Source organism: Synchiropus splendidus, chromosome 3 (genome assembly GCF_027744825.2).
Source record: "Synchiropus splendidus isolate RoL2022-P1 chromosome 3, RoL_Sspl_1.0, whole genome shotgun sequence".
NCBI lineage: Eukaryota > Metazoa > Chordata > Actinopteri > Syngnathiformes > Callionymidae > Synchiropus > Synchiropus splendidus.
The window spans coordinates 11235757-11259343 of NC_071336.1; the positions used below are offsets into that span (position 1 = coordinate 11235757).

The following is a 23587-nucleotide window of genomic DNA, read 5'->3' on the forward strand; positions in this document are numbered from 1 at the left end:
CGCACCAAATTCTTCAGCATGTCAACAAGCGCCTAACTGTTTTAGTGTCACAGTGTGACAAATACATTTCTTCACCGGTCGTGGACATCAAGCTGGCCTCTTGCAGAACCCACAGATGCTGTTCACTCTCCAGCCGGCTGTCAGGATTATTGCTGCAGGCTGGAAAACGCTTCAGGATTCCATACATTTTCTCCCTCAAGTGAGTGATTAATAAGACGTTTAAAATGCGCTTGGCTACTTAGGAGCAAACGTATTTCGTACTATACGAAATGCAGAAAAACAGGAAGTAGAACAAAAGTGTGTTTTATTTCGAAGGGGCTCCGAGGACGTAGTTTACAACTCACACAGCTGGACGCGGCTTGCGGGCAGGAAAAGATGGCGCTCTCGAGACTGCTGCCTCTAGAGCTCGCGCTCTACGCCGCCTGCTTCGTGTGCGGGATAGTGACGGCCGCGAGCGTCACCATCGTCCAGGTGACCATCGTCACTACTCACCTGCTGCCTTCTCTTCACCTGTCTTCCTAAAGTTTTCACCCACTTTCCTCTCACCATCTCCCTCTTCGTCGCACTCGCTCTTCCATGCTCCTCCACCTGGTGCGTGTCGAGTCACCCCGCTCTTGTTCCCTGCGCCCCACACTCTTGTCCATCACTGCCCTGCGTCACCCTCGCTCTAACCTGCACCTCACGCTTCTACACTTCCTGTCAGCGCTCCTCTTCACGCTTCCCTCCCTGTCCTCGCTCAGCCTCACTTCCAAACTTGTTTTGGGTGAATTATAAGATCTAGTATTTGGACCCTGTTTGCGCTTGATGGTCAACTGCGGAGAGCCTGACTCTAACTAAGGTTACTTGTCAAAAGATTGGGACTTCCAATGCGCGTGCACGAATCAATGATCCGTGCACGCGCAGCCAAATATCCGGTCATGTGCTCGGTGGCTCCTCGTGCAGTCAGGTGCTGTTTGTGTGAAGTCGGAGCAGCGCTTCCTCTCCTCTGCTCCTGGAGTTGACCCGCCACTTCTTCTGCTACAGTGATGTGTGACCTGACCTGGTTCACGCTCTGTTGGCTTGTGTGCTTTTGCCGTAGTAAGAAAATACGCTGTTTATGAACTTTCCCGGACAACCAAGGTCACGTGACCGCCGAGCTGTTTCCCCTCCTCTTGTCACGTCGTTAACAGTGTCCATGATCAGGGCTGATACACGCCTCGGTTGTTTTAAGTGAACTGAAGTTGGTGGCTCTCACATGTTGTGATTTCCTGTCTTTGCATCCCTTGCTCAAACATGATGTGCTCAGGTGTCGGCATAGGTGAGTAAATATGACTTCCTGTTTGTGCACACCTGATTGTGTGTTGGTGTTTAAAAGTGGCCATATTTGTTCTGTATTAATGTGTTTGTTTACTGCTCCATGGAGTTTTGGATGCTTGTCTCTTGCGTGTTGTGTTATGTCCCGAGTCCTTGGTCACGATCGCTGACAAAGTTGAAGGAGGACAAAAGTATAAAAGGATTTAATGGTGATCGCAGTACGGCTTGTTGCCATTGCTCCTCCAGCAATGGTATCACTCTACTCTTTCTCCTCCTGCTTCCTCCTTTGACTCTAGCATCTACTTTCTGAGCACACACCTGTTACTTACTTGAAACCGTTTGATACATTGTATTAGCTGAATAACAAAATGGAGCAGTAAAATACTTCCACCTTGTGTTTGTTTCAGGGTCATTTCGGAGGTCAGTGTATCCTCTATGGCCTGGTGAGCTTCAACTCGTCGTCCTCCTCCATCACCCTCCAGTCCTCCAGCGCCGCATCTCTGTGCTACTTTGTGTCGTCCATCTCGGTGTTGGTGGCCGTGGTTTGCTTCTCGCTCTCCCTCTACTGGATCTATCAAATCTGCATCGATGGAGAGGTCGCCAGGTTAGCCACCTCTAAGGTCAAGTGTGAAGGTCGCACTCACACCGATGAGAATCCTGTCACCTTTAGAGAGCGTGTGTGGATGAACGTGATGGTGGGCGTCTGCGGAGTGGCCCTCTTCTTCCTCCTCATAAGCGGCTGCATGCTGAAGATTGGCCGGGACTCCCTGTGTGACTCTGTGCTCGCCAGAGTTCCCAACATAACCAGGTGACTCCATGAACAATAACAGTATCCACACCATTTGTGGAGAAAACATTGCAATAAACAGAAGCGGTTACAATGCAGGTGTGAGGATGCTCAGAGCAGCACGTGGGCGAGTCCACTGGACGGGAAGAGGTTCTTCGACAGTCTTCACAAAGCTGAGGTCATTATGTGTAGCTGGAGACCCTTCCTGTTTCATTGTAGTATTGACACTGACCTCCTTTCACAGACCTCCGCCTGGGTCAACTTCTTCTTCTGGATCATCATCGGTGTCCTGGTCTTCCTGCAAAGGCGGCAGAAATTGGGGTCCAAAGTGATGACGGGGGGCCCAGCTGGAGGACTGTTTGGAGACCCGGCGGTGACGGCAGCAGAGACGGAACCGTTCTTTAACCGCACGGCCCGAACGCAGTGATGCGTCAGCTGCATTAGTCATTACTGAGCTTTTGCTGTTAGCGCTGCGGTTTCTTTGGGGCTCTCGAGGGGCTTCTGTGGCAGCTGGACTTCACCAGCCCCAGCAGTTTCGTCGCAATCTATTCAGTTGCAGAAGTGTGTAAACCTCGCAAAGTATTTTGTATTAGTGTTTGTCTGATAAAAGCGGAACCACTGAGTTTGGTTATTGAGTCAGTGATGTCTTGTTGCTGAAGGTTTGACTGACACCTGAGCTTGACTGACTTGAGGAAAAAGGTTGCTAATGACGTGTTAATTCCATTAAGGTGGCGCTCCCCCTGCTGGTTACTTTCTGACTTACAACATTCATGAGTCAAGAACGTGCCTGGGGACATGTTCGGGGTTAAAGCTGACCATGGAACTGATTCAACAATTTCTCTAATAAAACTGGAAGTCAAGCCTTCTGTCTGCCTTCATGCTGACTCAGCTGGATGATGAGGTTCAACACAAGTCTGTTATTAGCAGCAGGTGAAAATAGCAGCGCTGATCTGATGGTTGCCTTGGCGACCTGCTATCGCTAATCTCTGCGGATTATCGAGCTGAGTGGACCGGCAGGGTGATAGGATCACGGACAACAGGAGCGAAGACACAAGCGCTGTCCGTCAAACTTTTTGGGCGAGAACAAGAGTGTTCTTGGGAGAGGGAGCAGCACTCTGGAGGAGACTCAGGAAGATCTTGACCCCAAGAGAACCAGTAATCTGGTGATTAACTTGACCCTGGAGACTCCGGTGAGACCCTGCACTCTTTCTTCGTGAGAAGAGAAAACAGCTGAGGGAGGCAACACGTTTTATTTAAGATTATTTTGACAAAGAGCTAATGCTAGGATTTTATGAATAATTGTGTGAAAGATTTCTGCAATGTAAAAATATTGCAATGAATCAAAAACTGTGAAGATGGGTTCTGTAGAGGAGGTAATAAGAAACCTCAACCAGGAGCCCCAACGTAACTTGTCAGTGACAGTGTGACCCCTGACCTCTGCAGATGTCCGAGGACCAGTTTGACTCGGTGGCAGTGAGCGTGGAGTCGCTCCTCTGCGACGCCAAGCGGATGCAGCAGCAGTGTCGTGAGCGCAGCGAGCAGTTGGCTCTGGCTGCCACCCAGCTGAGGGTGGAGTCGTCCGCCCTGCGGGAGCAGAGCGAGGAGGCACTGCTCAACATGGCCACCATGAGGCGGCAACTGGACGAGCTGCTGGACACAAAGGCAGCCTTCGAGGCCAGAGAGAGGCAGGCCCGCAAGTTGAGCAAGCAGCTCTGAGGCCTGTTGACCCACCTCAACTGTACATTTACAAACTGCGAGTCGATTAAAAATAAATAATATTGGATCTGTCTTTTTTTTTCGTTCCTTACTAACAACACTCCTTAATATGTCTCTTCTTTGGAAGTCAATGTTCAAGCAGAGACACATTGATTTGGCAGCAGGAGGACATGCAACAAAGGAAATAAAGTTGCTCACGGTATGACCTCATTTCAAGTCAAATCTAACTTGGTAGTCAGCCAGATACAATTATTTGAAGGATCTGCAGGCACAGTCTCTATCGCTCATTCTCACTCCTGATGCATTACATCTTAATCTTGTTGCTTTTGCTACATGTGTTACTAACAGTAGTTTAGAATTTACTTTAATAAGAGAACACCCAGCATCAGTATACGCTCGAGTGCAGTGCATTGTACATACTTCGGTGAATAACTTATCTGAAATAATAGACAGCCTTGAGTCATAAAAGATTAAAATTTAATTATGGGCTTGAATTATTTCATAAATAGATTGTTTTAAATAGAAAGCAGCAGGGGGTGTGTCGGGAACGTGGCGCCCTCTCTCCTCTCTCCTCTGTCATCGTTCTGAAAGATCAAAGTGCAAATGAGGAAGACAAAACTTTAGGTTGGTGGAAAATAAAGGTACTCAAACTTACTGTCAACTTTCTTCTTTAGTGGTGTCAAAGCTGCTTTGGCCTACAAAAAAACAACACATACGTTACCAACATATTAATCGTGTTTAATGAATGTACTGAGCTCATCGCAATTACAACTAGGGGTGGAGGAAAATATCCATAAGATCGAACATCGCAATACTTCACCGTGCGATATCAATATTTTTGCTGAAATATTGCAATACTAGATTCTGTGATATTGTCCTGATATTTTAAGTCAGCTAGATCAATATTTAATTCATAGATACTTGGATCCGCTGCTGCATTTGTGACATGTGTTTAATAATGTTTTGTTTTTGTACATTTTTATTAGTTATTTTGCAGATTATGGGAGCGATTCACTCCTCTGCGTCCCCTGAACTTTAACTGAAAGTCTAACTGGTCTGACGTCACAGCAATAAACTCGCTCTCATGCACATGATATTGTAATGCAACATCTGATTTTCCCATTTAAAATGAAGGTTCTTATTACAATATATTGCTGCACTTACAGTATTGCAGTACACCACAATGTACGGTATCGCCACTCCTGTATCAGGATACGTATCAAGATGCCTGCCAGTACACAGCCCTAGTTACAGCTAGTGTGATAGAAACGCACCATCCTTCATGACAAAATCAAACACACCTTGTGGGATCTACTTGGCGGGGAACTATTTCGCAAACTAGGTTCAACCATTGCAGTCAGATAGACCATATAGAAAGAAAATCCTTTCAGATCAGATTATGTGACTCGGAAATACCATAGAGAAAGACCAAGCGCTCACCTTCTTGATGGCGGCCCAGTCTTCCAAGATGTCGATGTCCCTCAGCATGTAGACAATAAACGGTCCTGCAGCAACAACATCACAACATGCCGTGTCAAAACAAACGCTTTCTCTCATAAGCCTGAAACTGACGTCACCCACCTGAGACCAGAGACACTTTTCTCTTTCTTCCAAAAGGATTTCGTGTTGGAAACTTTTTGCCTCTTGTCTCATCGCTCCACTCTGACCACAGATGATACACACAAAGACATGCATGGATGAAGTCAAGACACTTCAGTGAGTCCAACACAACAGCTGTCCTCACACTGAGTGGGTACCTGAGGTGATGTCCAGACTGTGTCTGTCCTCCTCCAGTCTTCTGATCTTCTCCAGGAGCTCTGACCTCATGACATCTGACAGGAGGGAGCGCTCACTCTGTCATACGTGGAAAACAAACGCCTCACAATCGTGACCATCTAATACCAGAGGGGGCGCCTGTGTGCGCCGGTGCACTACCTCAAGGTGCTGTTTAGCTCCCTGGAGCTCACAGTCGTATTTGTGTTGTATCACCTGCAGACACAGCTCCCGATACACACCTGTAGAAACAAGGTTGAACCACTGAAGGAGAAGTACACACTCCCTCACCATTTGTACAACGAGCTCACGCAGTTCTTCTTTGACGACTACACAGGCGCAAGAATTATACATGTAATTGCTACTCACCTGCTACTTGAGTCCTGATTTGCATGCTTTTCTGCAGCGCCGCCAGCGGCTCTTTGTACTCTCCTGCGGTGCCAGTCAGAACCTCATCCAGCTTCACCTTCACCTGATTCAATCGCTCCCTGAACAACCTGCAATTTCACGATCGCAAGGCACATTTTCGCGGGGCAAATGTGTGACACGAAACATTGCAGGACTAGGAGCAAAGATGACTGAGAAGTGCAACCCTGGCTCTTACTTCTCCTTCAGATCCTGAAACTGTTTCTCCAGATCCCCCATCTCGTCCAGACACTCTCCTCTCCTCCTCTCACAGTCCTCATCGTCCATCTCTGAACACAGGCCAACAAAGTGTTCAGCTCTCAGGAGTACGACAACTCAGCACTGCCATCCCACATTTACCTGAACTCTCTTCTTCCTCTTCCTCCTCTTCCTCATCGCTCTCCTCAGAGTCACTCTCCCTCTCTTCAGCACTCTCCTCCATGTTCTCTTCTCCATTGTTGACTGCCTCCAAACGTCCGTTTATCTGGTTGAGTTGCTGTCTGTCCGCCTCCATCTCCTCATCTTCCCCCCGTAGAGGAGGCTAAGTGGGCATGACTGTTACACACACAACAATATAAAGAGACAAATAAGGCCACAGCTGTTTCCGCAAAAGTCTAGCAGTTGTATTTAGGAAGTAGTGCAGCACCCAAAGAGGAACGAGGAAATAACCTCTATTTATAAAGATTTAAAGACGACTGGCTAAACTTGCAACTTCTGCTTTCAAGATGATCAGGTTAAAAAAAAATCCGTATGGGAAACTACGTATTGCTTCCTTTTTTTCGTCAATATTGCAACTGCTCTGCTGTACAGTAATGTCAGTCAAACAACAACAGGATTAAGAGTAATTCCAGGTTTATTTGCAAAATTGTATTAGTAAATTACGAGCTTAAACCGACTCTCGGCGTATTTACTGATAGTAGTCTTGGTTGTTCACGTGGTTGCAGACATGAAACGAGTAAATAAAGGGTAAACATTCTAGAAAAATAAAACGACACGATAAAGCTTTTATTTTGTTGCAGGATGTCCCGGTGTAGCACCGTTGACGGCTTAACCGCAGCGTCTATGATGTCATGAACGAAAGGATGATCATGTAGGTACTTCACCAGTTGTAAGGACTTTACATCAGAGTTTATACCAGTCGCTGTGCATAAATGTACAGTCGGTAGTCAAATAAAGACGATTTGGGATTTGTTTCCGAGCGATTTTGAATCAAACTGGCGTCTGTTTGGTCAAGTGCCGCGCTAGCTTACAGTCGAGGATACACACAACACCCTATCGGACTTCTGTTGATCATCGGTCAGAAATATAAACCACTCACCTGAATAGGTAAGACAGCTTAACAGATGGTCAAAATAATCGGGTTATATTTCCATTTTAAAAACTACTTCCTCTTGACTTCGCTGCACTTTACGGGACCGTAGCGAAAGACGGAGGAGCCAATCCGTACGAAGCACTGCCTGCTGCTGGGAGGAGTCTGGGAGCCGGGGCAGCCCGAACTCGCTCGACCAATCCGTGAGCAGACTTTCAAAAGCAAGGCCGCCCGGCCTCAACCAATGTTCTGAGGTGCCCTAGCACATAGAGTGGATTTCAATTGAACCCGTGTCTAAAAAGTACAGTAAATATACACTTAAATAATGTACTTTCCGTAGCTATAGACCGGAATATTTTTACGAATCTGCAATGCTCAAACTGCCCACTAGATGGAGGCATTTCGTAAATGACGGTCGACAGCTGTAGCGTCGAAACATTGAAGTTTCAGCTTGTTTTGAACTTGCAGGCGCCATAAACGGACGATAGAAATCTTTAAACAACAGAAAACTTGTCTTTAGTGACTCGTATCGCTTACCATTCACCTTTGGTCAAGAATACTTTTCACATGTGCAGCAAAGAAGCACTTCTCATGTCTCATCTTGCAGGTTAATTCCAGGGGGCGCACCATCGGGTCCAGAACTGGAGGGAATCCATGAGTGGCGCACAAGAAACACTCACAAACTTTCATTTTGACATGTTTTTATTAAAGTTGCATAAAAGTGTAACAAAATTGGGCAAAAACACGACCTTATGTTGATATTGCTACATTGGTTTGTGGAGTTGATCTCATTCTCATTCAGAAAAAAACAGCATGATCGTTTTAATCTGTACGACAAGCCTCGTTGCTAACAATTGCTATTCCGCTAGTGTTGTTCCACCAACAGTACAAACTCTGCAGTAACAGTCGAAAAGCTGGATTGGCCCACGATAACCCGGCTTTTGTTACCAAAGTTAGATTCAGAAGGCAGAGGCGAACAAACCAGAGTACTCTTAAGTCGATTCCTTTTCACTACAAGGCCGGGCATTAACAAGGTCGTCATAAAAACAGTATTCCAAGAAGAGCTAAAGATCAAGGCCTACCAGTTTCACACACACTTCTAAAAACAAAACAGAATCTCATCTCATAGAACAAACAAAAAATAAAAACATGTGATGCAGTCCTGTTCACGAAAATATTATTTGGTTTCATGTGACGTAAATCATATCTAAGGCAACATCTGTCTTTAAAGTTGGGGGAACCAAAGAGTTGAAGATGCATGTAGATGTGAGGGCGTGTTTAGAGAGGCAGACAGCTGCAGGTCTGTTGCAGACAAGTCTCAGACTGGTCAGCGACCGTCAGCCTAAAATCTAACCTGCGCGAGGTTGGAAGAGATGGCTCATTATCTGGGAACGACTGGCTGTTACAGCCTGACAGCACACATGATCTTTGTTGTGCGTGAATTTTTCACACACCTGTTCGCACACAAGCTCACACCTCAATCTGACTCAGGCAGCTGTGCATAAAGATGGACATGTACTGAATCTCAAAGGCCACTAGCCCCACCCTTTCACACTTTAGGTTCACGGATGTTAACCTCACCAAAACAAGCAACGGTTGCAGACCTGTGTTCAACATATGGAAACGCTGGAATCTTTGTAATACTCTGATTGTCTGTTGACATCTGTCTCATAACACAAAAAGTTGCCACCATGTTGCTTCTGCATTCTGACACAAGTCGATCTTTGAGCACAGCAGATGTTATGTTTCAGCGAATTAACAAGGTGGAAAAGTTAACCACTCTATCATGTGTGATGTCGTAAAAATATGACGGCATAATTATGATGTAATACACAGGTAAGAAAGTGGAAGGAAAAATGAATTATCAACAACACTATAGATCATAAAAAAGAACAAGGCAGCTCTGTTTGGGTCCAAAATGTGTCATTCAGGAAAATAAAAATCAACAGGAACCAGTCCCTCACTCGAAAATAACTTCCTGTTACAGAACAGCAAAATAATGGCTGTTGTATGTTTCCTAGCAACACACGAGACAAATCAGTGGAGGCAGGGCCACAGCAGCCCACACCTCAAAATGCACCAAGAGAACAAATCAAATGCCAAAAAAAAAAAAAACGGTCACTTGACTTTTTTTGAAGTTCCAATGAGCACAAAGTATTTCCAACAAAACAACAATGAGGCGACAAACTGACAAAGTCCTTGAACGCACCGCGGCATCATCATATCCTCCGGGTAACATAAGAAGAAAAAGCTCCGCCCCAGTCGCTTTTCAGTTGAACAAAAATTGTTGAAACTGCTGAGGACAGAGCTCTGCTGCAACCTGATTGGCAGCTTCGTCCGTCCAGTCGCTGATGATTACTTCTCTTCATTGTGTTTGAGGTCGGCGAGAACAGAGGACCTGGTGAAGGAGAACGGGGCGCCAGGTTCCGTGTCTTGGTGTGACCCGCTTGTGGTTTTACCCAGGGAAAAAAAAAGGGAAAGAAGAGGGGCAAGTGGGAAGACGACGGGCGAGGAAGAGGAGGATGAAGAAAAGGAGGGAGAGGTTATTTCTTCTGAGGGGTGGAGAGCTTCTGCATCCCTCTGATCTTATCCAGCAGCTCTGAGATGAAGTCCTGCAGACAGATACCATGAACTATGAGTGAGCATCTAGTTTCATCATCATTCATTACAGTGAGTCACACGTGTGTGTGTGTCTGTCTATATATATATATATATATATATATATATATATATATATATATATATATATATATATATATATCCCTATAATGAAATACTTCATTTGAATATCATTGACTCATTAAGCGCTGCAACTCTCTAAAGCTGTGAAGATCCAGATGGTCATCTGGAAGACCACCAAAAACCTGTTCCTCACTACAGTCCAAATTTCAATAAAAATGTGTTTAGAACTTAGGAGGTATTTTGCCAACAGAAAGCGCCTGGTACGCCATGTTATCTCATGTCCATCTTGGCTGCAGTAACAAAAGCTGAAGAAGCCATTTACAGGGAACATTTTTAAGATCTTCATCGACATCCAGTTGTCTTCACACTCTTCTGAATATGATGATCTGAATTATAAAAAAGAACATTGCTTTTCTCACCTCGGTGGGTTTGAAACAGTCCACCAGCAGATCCTGTGAAAGTTGAAAGACAGCGTTACATTCGATAGCAATTCAAGTCACACAAATGTAGACGCACAAAGTCAACCTTAACTGGCAGCCTTAACTGGCAACCTAGCAGAGTTAGCAGCAAGACAGGGCAAACCCAACAGAAGACCCACTGCTGGGGTTATCCGACCGTGGACTTGAGTTTTCAGTAGTGGCGAACTAAATGACGTGTGGCTTCTAGGCTTGTGTCAAGCTAAAGTGGGCATGTAAAAAGAAGTCTGGTTTTGAGGCCTGTCTTTGTGAGGAAAAGGTCACCTGACCAAAGGCAAAGAAGGTCTCGTTTTGAGCTGTAAGTCACTTGCGTATATCAGTATTTGGGTCTGGCACAGAAGATTTCCACCTTGTGAGGAGCTTGCAAACTATTCCACCAATTACCCGGTTTGTCAGTTGTTTTATTTTGTCAGTTAATGACTCACTTTGTCACTCCCTGAGTGATTTATTTAGTCAGTTATTCCACTCACTCACTGTTCAAGGCTCTGAAGGACTCCTCACTGCATTGTGCCACAGCAGCTCGCGTGCAATGCTCCATTCAGAACTACTGTACAGAGCCAAAATGTTGGTTTAGTTCATTGAATACTGATGTAAGATGGCACTGGCAGGTCCAGTGGTTAGACTTCAAAGAGTTTGAATCCTGATTATGTGTTTTCCTTGATGCCGTAAGCCAACAAAGGCCAAGTTGCCTGTGCACATACTCATTGAAAGTTGTTCTACTGACTTCATTGTACGCTGTATTCTTTACTTAGAATTAAAGCTTTTAATACTGGGCCATTTTTACAGATTTCAAGTCAAAACCTCAATATCAATTTAGATTATATGGTTTTTAGTACTGACTGGCTGATCAGGCTTCATGAACATGTGTCCTCATATTCACAGCTCAGTATGTGGCACTCTGGGTTTAAAAATGAAGTGAGGTTTCATCGGAAAAAAACGGTAACTCATATCCAAAGATTTTAGAGCAGGGAGATCCTCCTGTGATAGTACAGGGTGATCTCTCACACCATGATGGAGTGTTGACATCTTGTACCATGTGCGGTACATGCTCTTGTGATGCACTTCAATATGAGCTCCGACAGCTTGTCTGTTGTGTATCATCATGTAAGAATAGATGCACATCATTCTGAGCATGTGTCTGACCTTGACCCTGGCAGCTCTCTCTACATCACTGGGCATGTCCAGCAACTCATCCACATCGATCTCCAGCTCAGGAATCGCTTCCTCCTGCAAACAAAAGCAAAATGAGAATGAAGTTAAAGTCAACAGGCGACTGCCTCTTCCAACCACTAGAGGGTGGCAAAATGTAGTACTTGACAGGACACAAAAGAAAGAACATTCTTATCAAATATATAAATTCAGTGTATTAGTTGAGAGATGCACAGTGTGCTTCAATAATCCATTTGGAATGTGAAATTTTCTTCCGCTTCAGTCAGCAAAGTGACATGATGAGCTTTAATACTTCCACAGCAGAATCATCACTTTCTTTTAAGAGTGTGTACAAATGGATCCAGACATGGGTCAAACCATTTGTCCTGTTGGCAGACACACACAGAAGATATAGTGGAAACCTGTGCAGGGGTTATTGCAGCACAGCAGGCAGCCAGCGACAACACACACCCAACGTTCATGTCAAAGAATCTCACCCCTGAACTCCCCCTGCTCAGAACAGCAGGTGTGGGAACAGCTGCTGTGCTCGCAGTACACAGACACCCATGTGCTGGCACCAAGATGATGGTTTCATGGGGAGACCCCCACGAGCACTCATATGGGATTAAAGAATTATTTTAAAAAAGTTCTTTAATACGGCTGTGCGCGAGTGTGGGCGCTAAGCTGCTGACATTCAGTCTGTCTGTCACATTAACCCGCCATCTCACACTGACTGCTACAGTCTCGCACTCACCAACAAATCCTAACAAGTCGTTCAAACATACAACTTAACCTGTCACCATGTCCCTGGATGAATATGAGAGTAGCTGCTGCTGGCTTGGACTGAAATGTGTGTGGGGGTGAGAAAGTATGAAACATTGTGGAGGAAAAATGGGAGGAGGAGGGGGGGTGGAACAAGGGAGAAAGAAGGAGATGGAGGGGGGGTTGTAAAAGTCTGAGACAGGCAGACGAGACACAAAGAATTATGATGTGGAAGTTTTGCAGTGCGTGTTCCTGTTGTGACTAAGTACATGTGTCTGTGGCGTCTCCGTCCGTCTGACGACGTGTGTTTGTGCGACTGCTTGTCAGTTTGTGTGTCTCGATGTGAGGGCTTCTATTTGTGTCCATGCCTGTGTCATTGTGTGTGCTTGCCAGTGTACACTTGGAAGTGTCCATGTGCCTGTGTGTGTGTAGAGGTTGATATGTGGTTCAAGCATCAGTGTGATGATCCATCTTCATGCATGTGCTGTACAAGTGTTAACAGACTCCAGTCAGCAGACAACACCACTGCTGCTAGAGACTGTACATGGAAAGTTCGCTGCCTGTCTTTGCCATTTGATCTGCCCATTGGCTTCAGCTCCTGCACACACATACACGCTCACACACAGCGAAACCACAGCGACTCATGTATGTAGGTCAGAGAATCACCTGCCAAGACTACAACACTTTGCTAACACGATAGATGTGAGCTGCGTAAACTGAGGGTCACACGCATGTGTGCTGGTGAGCGTGAGCGTCACCATAGAAACACACACAGTCAGAGAAGTTTGGTTGAGCAATAGCCACCTTTGCATGCAGCCAGCCAAGCAGACACACCACAGTTAAAATGGATGCTGAAACAAAAACACTGGGTGAAAGGAAGTGATGGCAGGAGGCAGCAGGATGCAGGAAGAGACGGCCGCGTGGCTCCAAACAATGTCTCCAAGCGCTTCAGTTTCCTGGTGAGCCTTTTGAATAGCACAACTAAACTGCAGTTCAAAACAGTTCAAACGCAACAGAAGATTTGTTTGTGCGACCATTCATATGATCTAAATTCAAACATGTGTTACATCACATGACAGTCTCCCATTCGTTCACATTAATGTATCCAAGTCAGGCATTGTATATAAATGTGTGTGATGCACGACAGGGTAACATTAAGACACTCAAACGGCAACACTTCCTCTCTGTGTGTGTTCCATTCTAACCATCTCCTGAGGCCTGTTTGACTAGCAGAAGGTACAAAGTGTGTGATGCTGACAATGTTGAGTTATTTTTACACGCACACACACACGCACATACACAACTTGAGTGCAGTCCATTAAGGTTTATTTCTGTCTCCATAAAGGCAGTGTACACCAGGATATACAGCAGGATTTTGGGCTCCAACTGTCCAGAGAAGGAAAATGAGAAAAAAGGCTTAGTAGCAATGGCCACTGACATCCACAATGACTAAGCGATACAGCAGCCAGTCACAAACATTAAACGGAAATCACAACCTTGTTGGTGACTCAGCAAAAGCACAACCACAACAAGACACCAGCCTGAAGGCAACGCAGAGGCGAGAGACTGATGAGGCCTGATTACACAGTGTATTGTCACCTGATACACACATAATGAAGTGAGGAATTGTTGTACATCAGAGTGATCCAAGTCGCAGCCACCCAAACACACATCACATCTCTCACTGTATTGTGAGCTCCTGTGATAGAAGTCAGACTCCTCTCTTCATCGGGTTGTGCTACAGGCTTCATTCGGCTGATGTGTGTTTTTATCTCAGAAGAGTCGTAGAAGTGGGGTTATTTATGTCCATGTAAACACAGGCAGCCAGAATTCCCCGTCTGATAACGCTGCTGATCAGAGGTGAAAGGTCGCAGTGTGATCTGTCAACCACCCTCTGCTTTCACACAGAGAGAGAAAGACAGCAACACTCACAATCACAAGATTCTGACTGAAAGAAAAAACAAAACACCCTCAAAAGCAGCCGACGATGCGTTTGTTCATTCAAAATGATCGTGTTTAAAGCATCCTCAGTTGTCTAGAGTGTTACGCCTCGCCACCACAGCCATGAGACACAGTTCGTCATCTGCTCTGATCCTTCGCTTCAGTTCACACTCAGGGTCACTCTTGCTGCTATGGTTCTCTTAAATTATATTAAATTAAAATGCAATGCTAGTGTGTCTAGGTGTTTGTGTGTGTGCACCATTACACAAACGATGCATAGAAGACGCAGACAAAGCTTTCAACAAGACGGCCGTGTGTGTAATTAAGAAAAGTGGCTGCGGCCTCACACATCTGTGAATCATGAAGCACGTCAACTCAAATCGATGGAATGTTTTCATGGGGAGTGAGTTTCAATCAGCTGAGTGAACTTCCTCTTCACTTCTGAGGAAAGGAGAAACAGTAGAAGGAAATCTTCCAAATGCCATCTATGTTTACTTTTCTGCGACAGGTTAATTGTTATTGACTCATTGTGCCTCTTTTTGTTAGCAGCAATCCACACTTTTATGGCTCCAGCTTCAAACATTCTGCACGTCGACTATGACAGCAGATATGCAGTGCTATAACATTTAATCATCCTCCAGCAGTGACGGGGCGAGATGCCTACATAGGAATAAAAAAAAAAAAAGAATCTGAAAAACATGAATAAATAAATCTGCCGACTCATCACAATGAGGTTCCCCAAGCCACAGAAAAAATTCTGCATGAAGTCATCAATGATTTTTGTCATGTTTGAGGAGGTTTTCTTGGAAGTGTGTGGACCAGAGATCAACCGTGAAGCAGAAGCATGATCCATCCTCCATCACTGGTTTGGCTCAACAAATCTTGCAGCACTGCCATGAGGCTCGCACTCTGGTTGCACTCATCTGACAGCCAAATAAAGAACAACAATGAACAGGGAGGACTCTGAGACTTGTTAGAAAACAGCAGAACTTACAACTTTCACAACTTGCTTTAACCATCAACCAGCAGGACAAAAATAGGTGGACAGAGAGTGTGAAAAGCACTCCCACGACTGGAGTGAAAGCAGAGCTTACAGGGAGATTAAAATAAGAAAGCACACTAACAGATTACAGCAGATTACCATTATGTCACACTTGGTACTTCTTTAACACACAAACCAAACCAATGATTCATAATCTTTGTCTTGTCACTTGAAAACAGACACATAAACATGAATCAATAAAAATAGAGGGAAGCAAGGCATGGAAGTGGAGATTTTAAAAAGTCAAAGTCATAAAGTTTAACTACATTCCTCTAAAGAATATGAGCAGGGCAGAAGTTTGTAAACATAAAAAACAATGTTGCTTGACAAGTGGCACAATATAGCTCATATATGTTTTTTAAAACACCAACAGTTTTGATATCCAAGACCAGCCCAGTCTATTTATATTTAATAGTTTGATCCCCAATGTGTTCTTGAGCAAGACACTTGACCCTTGTTTGCTCCTGACGGTTCAGATGGCGCGCAGCATCGCTGCCTACGACCTCACTGTGTGAATGTGTATGTGAGTGGGTGACTTATACTTCCTTTCGGATTAAGAGAGCAACTATATGTGAGAATGGGGAAACAGCTCATCGCTCAACAGCTCTTCGATGCTGTCATCGCCGTGTTGCAAATGTTTAATAGTAATCTGATGAGTTTGTGAGCAACACCAGGTCTGCTTGATAACCACAGTGCCGTCATAACACTGAACCTTGTCACACTTCCTGCAGCAACATTCCAGCTCCTGACTCACATCCCACTTTCGCTGCCTCACTGGCTCCGCCCACGCAATCTTCACTTCCTGCTCATGTGACTCACACATCAAGAACAATTTTCATCCTCTGGTTTTATATCCTCACCCAACATGAAGCACTCAGAATTCACAACTCACTCACTTACCACCAGACTGGTGTGTCTTTTTCTCACCAACTTACAAACACACATGGAAGCCATTAACACAGTGTGTGTGTGTGTGTGTGTGTGTGTGTCAGAGCGAGAAAGAGAGAGAGAGAGAACAGCAACAAAGAGATGCTGTTACTCAGCAGGACTGAAAGACTCCTGTGTGTGTCTATAAACACACAGCATACACACACACACATACAGGCTTTAAGCGATTAGTATTCAGACAGAAGTGGAAGCTTTAAACACATGGTGTGTCACTTGTGTGTTTCCACAGTTACAGCCCACACCAGTCACCACTAAAGACTTCAGCAAAGGTTGCAGTAAGATAACATCAGAGGCTTGTTTATTGTCAGTAAAGCATGTTTACAGGACTTGTAGTTGTATGCTTCCTCCTGCAGTCCTGATTTAAAACGTTCATAACAGGCGCACCAAGATATGAGGTGCACTGTCCACCCCACAGACAGCTGTTATCTGGTCACCACTTTAAGGTCACTGTTGCAAAGACCAAGCAACAACGATGGCTAAGACTCGGAATCTAACCAGCACACACCTCCCAGAGCTGGCCAGCAGCCCTCTGTTAGGCCACACTAAAGTGCAAGGGAGCATTGAGCAGCAACAGATCAGTGCCCACATTGAAACATGACATGCAACTTGACCCCACCAGTACAGGTCATACTGCACATCCAGACAGCAGTGACCCAATCATAATAATAGTTTCCCATACGTGACGTGAATTTGCATTCGTCTTAATTTTATCCAAATGGTTTCAGAAGAGCACACCTGGCCTTCAGAAATATAAAAGAAAGATGAGGTAGAATATTCTTTCCAGATCTGTGTACTTTTGGCATGGCAACTATGGAATGAAGCCTGGAAAGAAAATGAGTTTTATTTCTAAAAATACAAGCGTGTGTGTGTGTGTGTGTGTGTGTGTGTGTGTGTGTGTGTGTGTGTCCACGTTGGCCCCGTGTGTTGACTCCACCCACTCCTTCACTGGCTGGCTCTGTTAACTGTCTAACTGCTGGGCAGATGAAGAGCAGACTTGTCTTGCTGTGATGACCATCTGTACACTTGACCACGGCTGGAATGGTGATTTTACTTACATGACCAGAATGATTACAACAATACATCCCACCATCAATGCTAACCCTTACTAGCAGTAACGGATGGTGCTAAATAAATATAGTGTAACTACTACTCACATCAATAATACCACCATTATTAATGCAAAACTATCACTCACTACTATCACTATACAGTATATATGTATGTGTATGCATATGTATCTTATAACATCATCAAAATCAATTGTTCTGTTTTAAAATAGTCAGTTTTTGTAACATCCATCTTGAAAACTGTAGAATTACTTACAATTACAATTATTTAAACAGTTCCACATTAAACAAATAATAAGGGAAATTTCATTTAAAATATAGTACCAAAACATGAAGAACATATGAACAATCTGCACTCAACAAACGTATAAGGACCTAGCACTCCACTCAACAACACATAAAATTATGCAAAAACAATCTCCACTCATCGAATTGGAATGCACGTCATGGAATTTCGGATCCGCTTAGCTAGGAGGCTAATGCTGGAAAAAGGAAAACAGACTTTGCAATCCTTGGCTGAAGTTGACAAAAACAACATGCGTAATCAAGTTCTTAAATATAAGAACATCATTGTAGTGTCAGACATTCTCATTCCAGCAACGAGAGAATGCACAGTGTAGATTTTGGTGTGGCACGTCTTTGCCGTCATCTGTTGGGTTCAAAACACGGTGACCTGAGGTATCTACGGAGGAGAGGTGTAAAAGTAGGAGACGAACCCATGTCTAATTGAGAAAGAGTGCAAAGATCAATAAGCATAGTCGTCCAGAAAATGTTCCTTGATTATTATTTGAGATTAATCCATCGCCCCGCCCTACAGTGACTAGTAAGGGTATTACAGATCATTTTAACAGCAATTCTGCAATACTCCAACCGTGACCCTGTTGCAAAACTCAAAACGTTTCCAAACACCGGACTGCTATGAAGGGTCGTTCATGCCTCGCTCCACTGCTTCCACTCCGCTATCCGCCATGCTGTTTTGTTTACTGCTGGAGCATGGCGACAATGGCACTGACAGGCCGACAGAATCGAGTGACATTCATCAATATAAAGGTGGACAAAAACACATTCAGATAAAGTCTGTGTGATGAAATACAATACATTTTGATTATTTCATTTACAACAATTTCAGAACAATATACGCCGTTCATACGCCAACCTGCTGGGTACAGATCTAAGTAGTTGGATCATAGGGATATTAATCGATACATCGATCCACTGGATAAATCATTACAGTAACTATCACTACAACTACAGGAGAACTCTGAACTACTAACACAAACATTAGCACCACACCACAAAATGTTCTTTTCACCTGTAAATGGTACATGTATTCTGTGCACAAAATGTAATGCCATATATGATACAGTAACATACTACTGAAATGAACTGAACTGAAGAGGTCATTGAGCTAATATTTTATTGGCTATATCATTCATACCACTACAAATGAGTAATAGCAGTTCTGCTATCACTCCAATTGTTGCCTTACTGCCAACATAATGGTATCTGGCACAATTATTACTTCGCATTGACCACCATTAGCAACTAGCATCACACAACACTTCAAATGCAAATGACAGATAACTAAAAATATAAACCATATATTCTGTTTACTTCCTTTTTACTGTTTATAAATCAGCATTCATGGTGCTTTAATGCCTGATATGCTCCTAACACAGTTAATATCTTGTCCCTAGCACTGCCAAATATAGTATTCTTAAACTGCACACTTTTATTCCTGACTCTTCATTATTTTTTGGAGTGTTAATAAAAGCCTGAACAGTGCAGTTCACATGATCAAAAGAACCTCAAGCTCAAATGTACAATTGATGACAGAGTGGAGCATCCCTCTTCAGAGAGAATGAGAATTGGAAAGGTTTACGGGATGACAGATGACTACAAACAGGCCACGTGGCCACAGAATCCTGATCCAACATTGCCCCAGGGCAACCACAAGTGAACAATATAATGATGGCGGATGCTTCAAGAGAGCGATGGAGTGAAGATTCCCGCTGAATAAAGATGGACGATGACAAAAACGGGCAGACGCGGCACAGTGGAGACAAAGGAGGAAAAGCCCACGTGTCAGGAAGCCGGATTCTCCAAACATCCTCTTCCTCAGTAGACTCTGTGTTTAACCTCTTCACATATGATTTGAACAACCTCCGCCAAGTGTCAATCAAAGCCCTTTGTCTCACTGACTCCTTCAGCAGGATGCTGAGGCTGCATAATTATCATCATTAGTGTGGCACAGAGTCCAATTAATCCCTTTTTTCCTCAAACAGCTGTGGTCACGGTCAACATCTTGAGAATGATATACAACATCAAAGTAGGGAATCGCACGTGTTTGTCTGACATATTGTGTTTTCAGATTTCTTCCCACCTGGGCAAGATCAAACATGACATGCTCTGCTCACGACAGCGAGACACAGGCAGAAAACTGTAGTTTTTAAGCAGGCCAACTTAGTACATTTCGGCTCAGGAACTCTAGCAGGGGAGCATGTCGGACAAAGACCAATGATGACAACGTCAAGAGAAGGTTAACCACTTCACACTGCAAGCAAATGTGCATCAGCATAGATCTGAGATTCATAGAACGAGACAAAAACCATTCATGCGATCTCTTCTCACATAGTGTCATATCGCACACCCAAATCTTTAGACAAGTTAGGTAAAATTGGATCAATTCTACGGCACACTTGACATTAGTTCGCCCTGCAACACTGGTTGAGAAACACTTATGGTTCATAGGACATTTGTTAGTGTTTGAATCAGGTTTCAACATAGATTATTAAACTAGTTTTGATTAGCAGCTCTATTACGCATGTTTCTTACAGATATAACGTTACATGAAAAATCATAAATAATATTGATTCTGGGGAGAAATAGCAATATTTAATATTGTCGTGAAACAAATCATGATGTTTAAATGAATGTTTTTTTCTGCCACTGATGAAACACATGAGGGTCGAGAGGGTCCCAAAGTAAAACCCTATACAATATCAACATACAGTATCTACACCGTAGCTCTCCTGTGTCACAATCTGCATGATGAAGACGGATTTCAGGCACTCACTGTGACAGACACAAGGAATTCAGAAAGCTCCCCAAGCAGAGTAAGCATTTGTTCCAACTGTAGAAATTGAACTTTTGACCTTCTAATTGCAACACTCAAGATCTGCATGACTGATTGGTTTGCGATTAATTGTGTTCATGAAAACTGATTTACATTTTCTGATCACAATATGTGATGGCTTAAGGATGGAGGTCAGTAAAGCGATGACGGAACAGAAGAAAGTAACTCAAATCCCAAGTAAAAATGCTCTTCTTATATAGCAAGTTCGTGTGGTGGAGGTCACTTGAACTCTTTCACACACTTATTACTGCATTCTCTGCAAAGAAGGAAAGCGCATTATTTCCATTAAATCCGCTCTGCATACCACGATGTAGGTTAACTGGTATTTCAGAGAAAGTTAATGGAGTCCCATTTGTTTTTGCACTATGGTTTGCAAACTCAGCAAAATAATTTAGAATCAAATATGCATTCCATTTGACTAAACTTGTGTTACACACAAAAGTAAAACAGCAGGAAGTCACACCATACAACTTCATCAAACACCTGGCAGTAGTTACTAAATCAGCTTTCACCATCTTAAATGCCACCAGCTTTGGCAGCTCAAATGTCAAAACAAGACTTCATAAAAAATGTTCACATTGTCACAGGAAATCAATCTAAGCCTGGATAAGCTAAAACCATCTAGGGAGCCTGACAAATGCTACAATAAAACATTGGCAATCTGCCTCAAGCTGCCACACTTCCAATCTACTGGGTCAAACCACCTTCACCTCATAGTGGCAGCAGTATGTTAAGTGGGTGAATAGGGGGAAATGATTGCAATAATTGTATTTGTTATATAAATACCTTCCAAACAGTGCTGCTCTATAATCCAAACCGATCATATTGGGGATACCCTCCTCTTTGTACCTGATGTTATCTTACTGCACCCAAACCTACTTCCGGGTCCACCCCACTCCAGACATCACTCCTCTTACTACTGAAATTCCTCTCCTACAAGGAAGTCCACAAACCTATAAGTCTTTGTGCTGGTCAGGCTCGGAATAGAAAGTGGGTCGGGAGCAGCTCAGGACGGTGGACAGGAGCTCGGGGCTTAAGCACCTGCAACAGGTTACATGTGACCGCAGTGATGCCTGTGCACGCAGCGATGACATCACCACCGTAATGACATCACAGATTCACAAGCATATGCACCAAACCACACCATCCAACCGTTACCAGAACAGAGCTGGGATGCAACTTTTGCATGTGACCTCTGATCTGTTTGCCTTCCATGTTATGAAGGTGAGAGGTCCATGTGGAGCTTAGCTTCTACCCAGATTCCTGCTTGAATCCAGTTACCCACTGAAGGCCAAAGGTAGATTATGTATGTTTTGATGATGACAAATATATAAATAAACTATAAATCACACCCATCCAAACACCAACAATTAAAAAATATTAACAATTTAAAAACATGGCAGCTGCAATCGGGAAAAACAATCTCGGCATCGAAAGATAAATCACATGGGAATTTCGAGTTAATTCCACTGCAGAATAATACAGCATGCAACCGTCAGCCATAAACAAAACTCACAAAGATCCCCCTTTGTTCTCCCTCTGACCCTGAAGTGCCTCCTAATTCCACCAGAAGTTTCAGTGGAGAAGAGGAGCGCAATGGGAGTCCGATAAGGGGGCAGGGATAACAGTGTAGGAGGGGGGTGAGAGGTCAACATGTGGTTGTGAAAATGATACACACACACACACACACACACACACACACACACACACACACACACACACACACACACACACACACACACACACACACACACACACACACACACACACACACACACACACACACACACACACACACACACACCAGCAGACTGCATGAACTTCCATCGATGTCCACTTATCGAGTGTTATACTGACAAGTAAGTGAGTCTCGCCAAACACAGCAGGTCACCTGTCTGATTGTGTGAGCCCGGTATCGATCAGTGGGCGGAGCTGATCAAACTATTGTTTGGAAAATATTGACGGTATGCACTTCTGACTTGTGGAGCGTGCGGTAATATATCTATCTAGAACCAGTGGGGCTCAGGCCGAGGCCCCGTCTCACGCGCTCCTCTCCGCGGGCAGTGGTGTCACTGAGCTCCGCTCATCAATCACTCAGTCAAGTCAATGAAACCGGCTCGGTTCGGCGGCGGCTCACCTCGCAATCATACAGGTCCGTCAGCTGCTCGATGATCCACTCCTCCAGGTTCAGTCTCTTTCTTAGCTCCTTGCGGTCGTATTTAACGGTGACGCGTCCCTGTTTCCGAACCGGTGTCTCGGGCTCCTCTGCACTGCCGGCCGGCGTCTGGAAGTAGACCCGGGGCTGGGGACTCGTCTCCGGGCTCGTCACCGCCGCCATATGCTCGCTGGTTCCTACCGAGGATTCGGGAATAAACCTTTCCTTTTGGCGATGCAGTAGCGGCGCGACGAACGTTACACGAGTCCAAACAAAAGACTCCTTCCCGGTCCTCGCAGGGTCCAGACGCCGACTCTAGCTCTGACGTGAAACCGGTTTGAAGAGTATTTTCCGGCGTGAAAAGTCTGCTGCTATCAAAGCGCCGCGGAGCCGAACTCTTCATCCACAAAGAAACGTCTCTTCTTCACGCGCCTGCGTGCGCGCTCACGAGCAGTTGATGGCGCGCTTCTGGAAAAGAAAAGTCATGTTTTTTTAACTCCCGCATCTCCTCCCACACGACCCTCCCACCCCATTTACCCCACTTTATCTGCCTTATCTGTTCCAAACTGCGCACAAGCACAACTATGTTTTGTCAAATAAAATTATCCTAGCGGCATTTGACCCCCAATGTGTTAGATTCTGCAGAGGGAATCCAACTGTGGTCGAATTTTTGTTCATCCTAATTTTTCCTCTTTCATTCAGAACATTGTTTTAATAAAAGTCTCAAACATTTTAGCGGGACATGGCAGTCGACTATGAGGAAACCATCAGGGATTCATGTTGACTCAGTCTTTTTGAAAAATAATTTTGGGCGTTCTTTTGTTTGTGAGAACGATCTCTATGCGTCAAGGTTCCAACAGAATCCAAGTCCATCTGAAAAGTCGCCAGACTGGTTCGCAACCGTTAAATGAGTGGAATCATCCGTCAAACATGCTCCAGGCTAGAG

General features: G+C 44.4%; 3 protein-coding genes across 4 annotated transcripts; 1 reads left to right on the plus strand and 2 right to left on the minus strand.

Moving 5' to 3' along the window:
- The first annotated feature begins 330 nt into the window (after positions 1–330).
- Positions 331–3861, plus strand: tmem179ba (transmembrane protein 179Ba). Of its 2 annotated transcripts, XM_053861053.1 has the most exons (6): positions 331–471; positions 1701–1897; positions 1964–2101; positions 2180–2258; positions 2325–3270; positions 3524–3861. In XM_053861053.1, exons 1-5 carry the CDS (start codon positions 376–378, stop codon positions 2505–2507), a joined length of 693 nt encoding a protein of 230 aa, XP_053717028.1. In that variant the 5' UTR covers positions 331–375; the 3' UTR covers positions 2508–3270; positions 3524–3861. The 2 variants fall into 2 exon arrangements, with proteins under 2 accessions (XP_053717028.1, XP_053717027.1); XM_053861052.1 differs by having other exon boundaries at positions 2180–3270.
- A 395-nt stretch (positions 3862–4256) lies between these two features.
- On the minus strand, positions 4257–7426 carry brms1 (BRMS1 transcriptional repressor and anoikis regulator). Its single transcript, XM_053860677.1, has 10 exons — positions 7293–7426; positions 6335–6529; positions 6174–6264; positions 5939–6066; positions 5732–5811; positions 5554–5650; positions 5378–5458; positions 5237–5301; positions 4452–4491; positions 4257–4380 (listed from the first exon to the last, which is right to left on the minus strand). Exons 2-10 carry the CDS (start codon positions 6486–6488, stop codon positions 4373–4375), a joined length of 744 nt encoding a protein of 247 aa, XP_053716652.1. The 5' UTR covers positions 6489–6529; positions 7293–7426; the 3' UTR covers positions 4257–4372.
- A 538-nt stretch (positions 7427–7964) lies between these two features.
- On the minus strand, positions 7965–23081 carry ppp1r14bb (protein phosphatase 1, regulatory (inhibitor) subunit 14Bb). Its single transcript, XM_053860678.1, has 4 exons — positions 22624–23081; positions 11585–11668; positions 10385–10417; positions 7965–9895 (listed from the first exon to the last, which is right to left on the minus strand). The coding sequence occupies exons 1-4, from the start codon at positions 22822–22824 to the stop codon at positions 9827–9829; spliced, it is 387 nt and encodes a 128-aa protein (XP_053716653.1). The 5' UTR covers positions 22825–23081; the 3' UTR covers positions 7965–9826.
- Positions 23082–23587: the final 506 nt, after the last annotated feature.

Bases quoted from the DNA above. Each gene is read 5' to 3' on its own strand.
- tmem179ba (XM_053861052.1), top strand. From the start codon at position 376: ATGGCGCTCTCGAGACTGCTGCCTCTAGAGCTCGCGCTCTACGCCGCC. The intron at 472-1,700 runs GTGACCATCGTC...TGTTTGTTTCAG, and splicing joins CGAGCGTCACCATCGTCCAG to GGTCATTTCGGAGGTCAGTG. The intron at 1,898-1,963 runs GTTAGCCACCTC...TGTCACCTTTAG, and splicing joins ATCGATGGAGAGGTCGCCAG to AGAGCGTGTGTGGATGAACG.
- brms1 (XM_053860677.1), bottom strand. From the start codon at position 6,488: ATGGAGGCGGACAGACAGCAACTCAACCAGATAAACGGACGTTTGGAG. The intron at 5,812-5,938 runs GTGAGTAGCAAT...TTGTTTCTACAG, and splicing joins AATCAGGACTCAAGTAGCAG to GTGTGTATCGGGAGCTGTGT. The intron at 5,302-5,377 runs GTGGGTGACGTC...TTGTTGCTGCAG, and splicing joins AAAAGTGTCTCTGGTCTCAG to GACCGTTTATTGTCTACATG.
- ppp1r14bb (XM_053860678.1), bottom strand. From the start codon at position 22,824: ATGGCGGCGGTGACGAGCCCGGAGACGAGTCCCCAGCCCCGGGTCTAC. The intron at 10,418-11,584 runs GTCAGACACATG...CAACTTTCACAG, and splicing joins AGAGAGCTGCCAGGGTCAAG to GATCTGCTGGTGGACTGTTT. The intron at 9,896-10,384 runs GTGAGAAAAGCA...ATCTGTCTGCAG, and splicing joins ACTGTTTCAAACCCACCGAG to GACTTCATCTCAGAGCTGCT.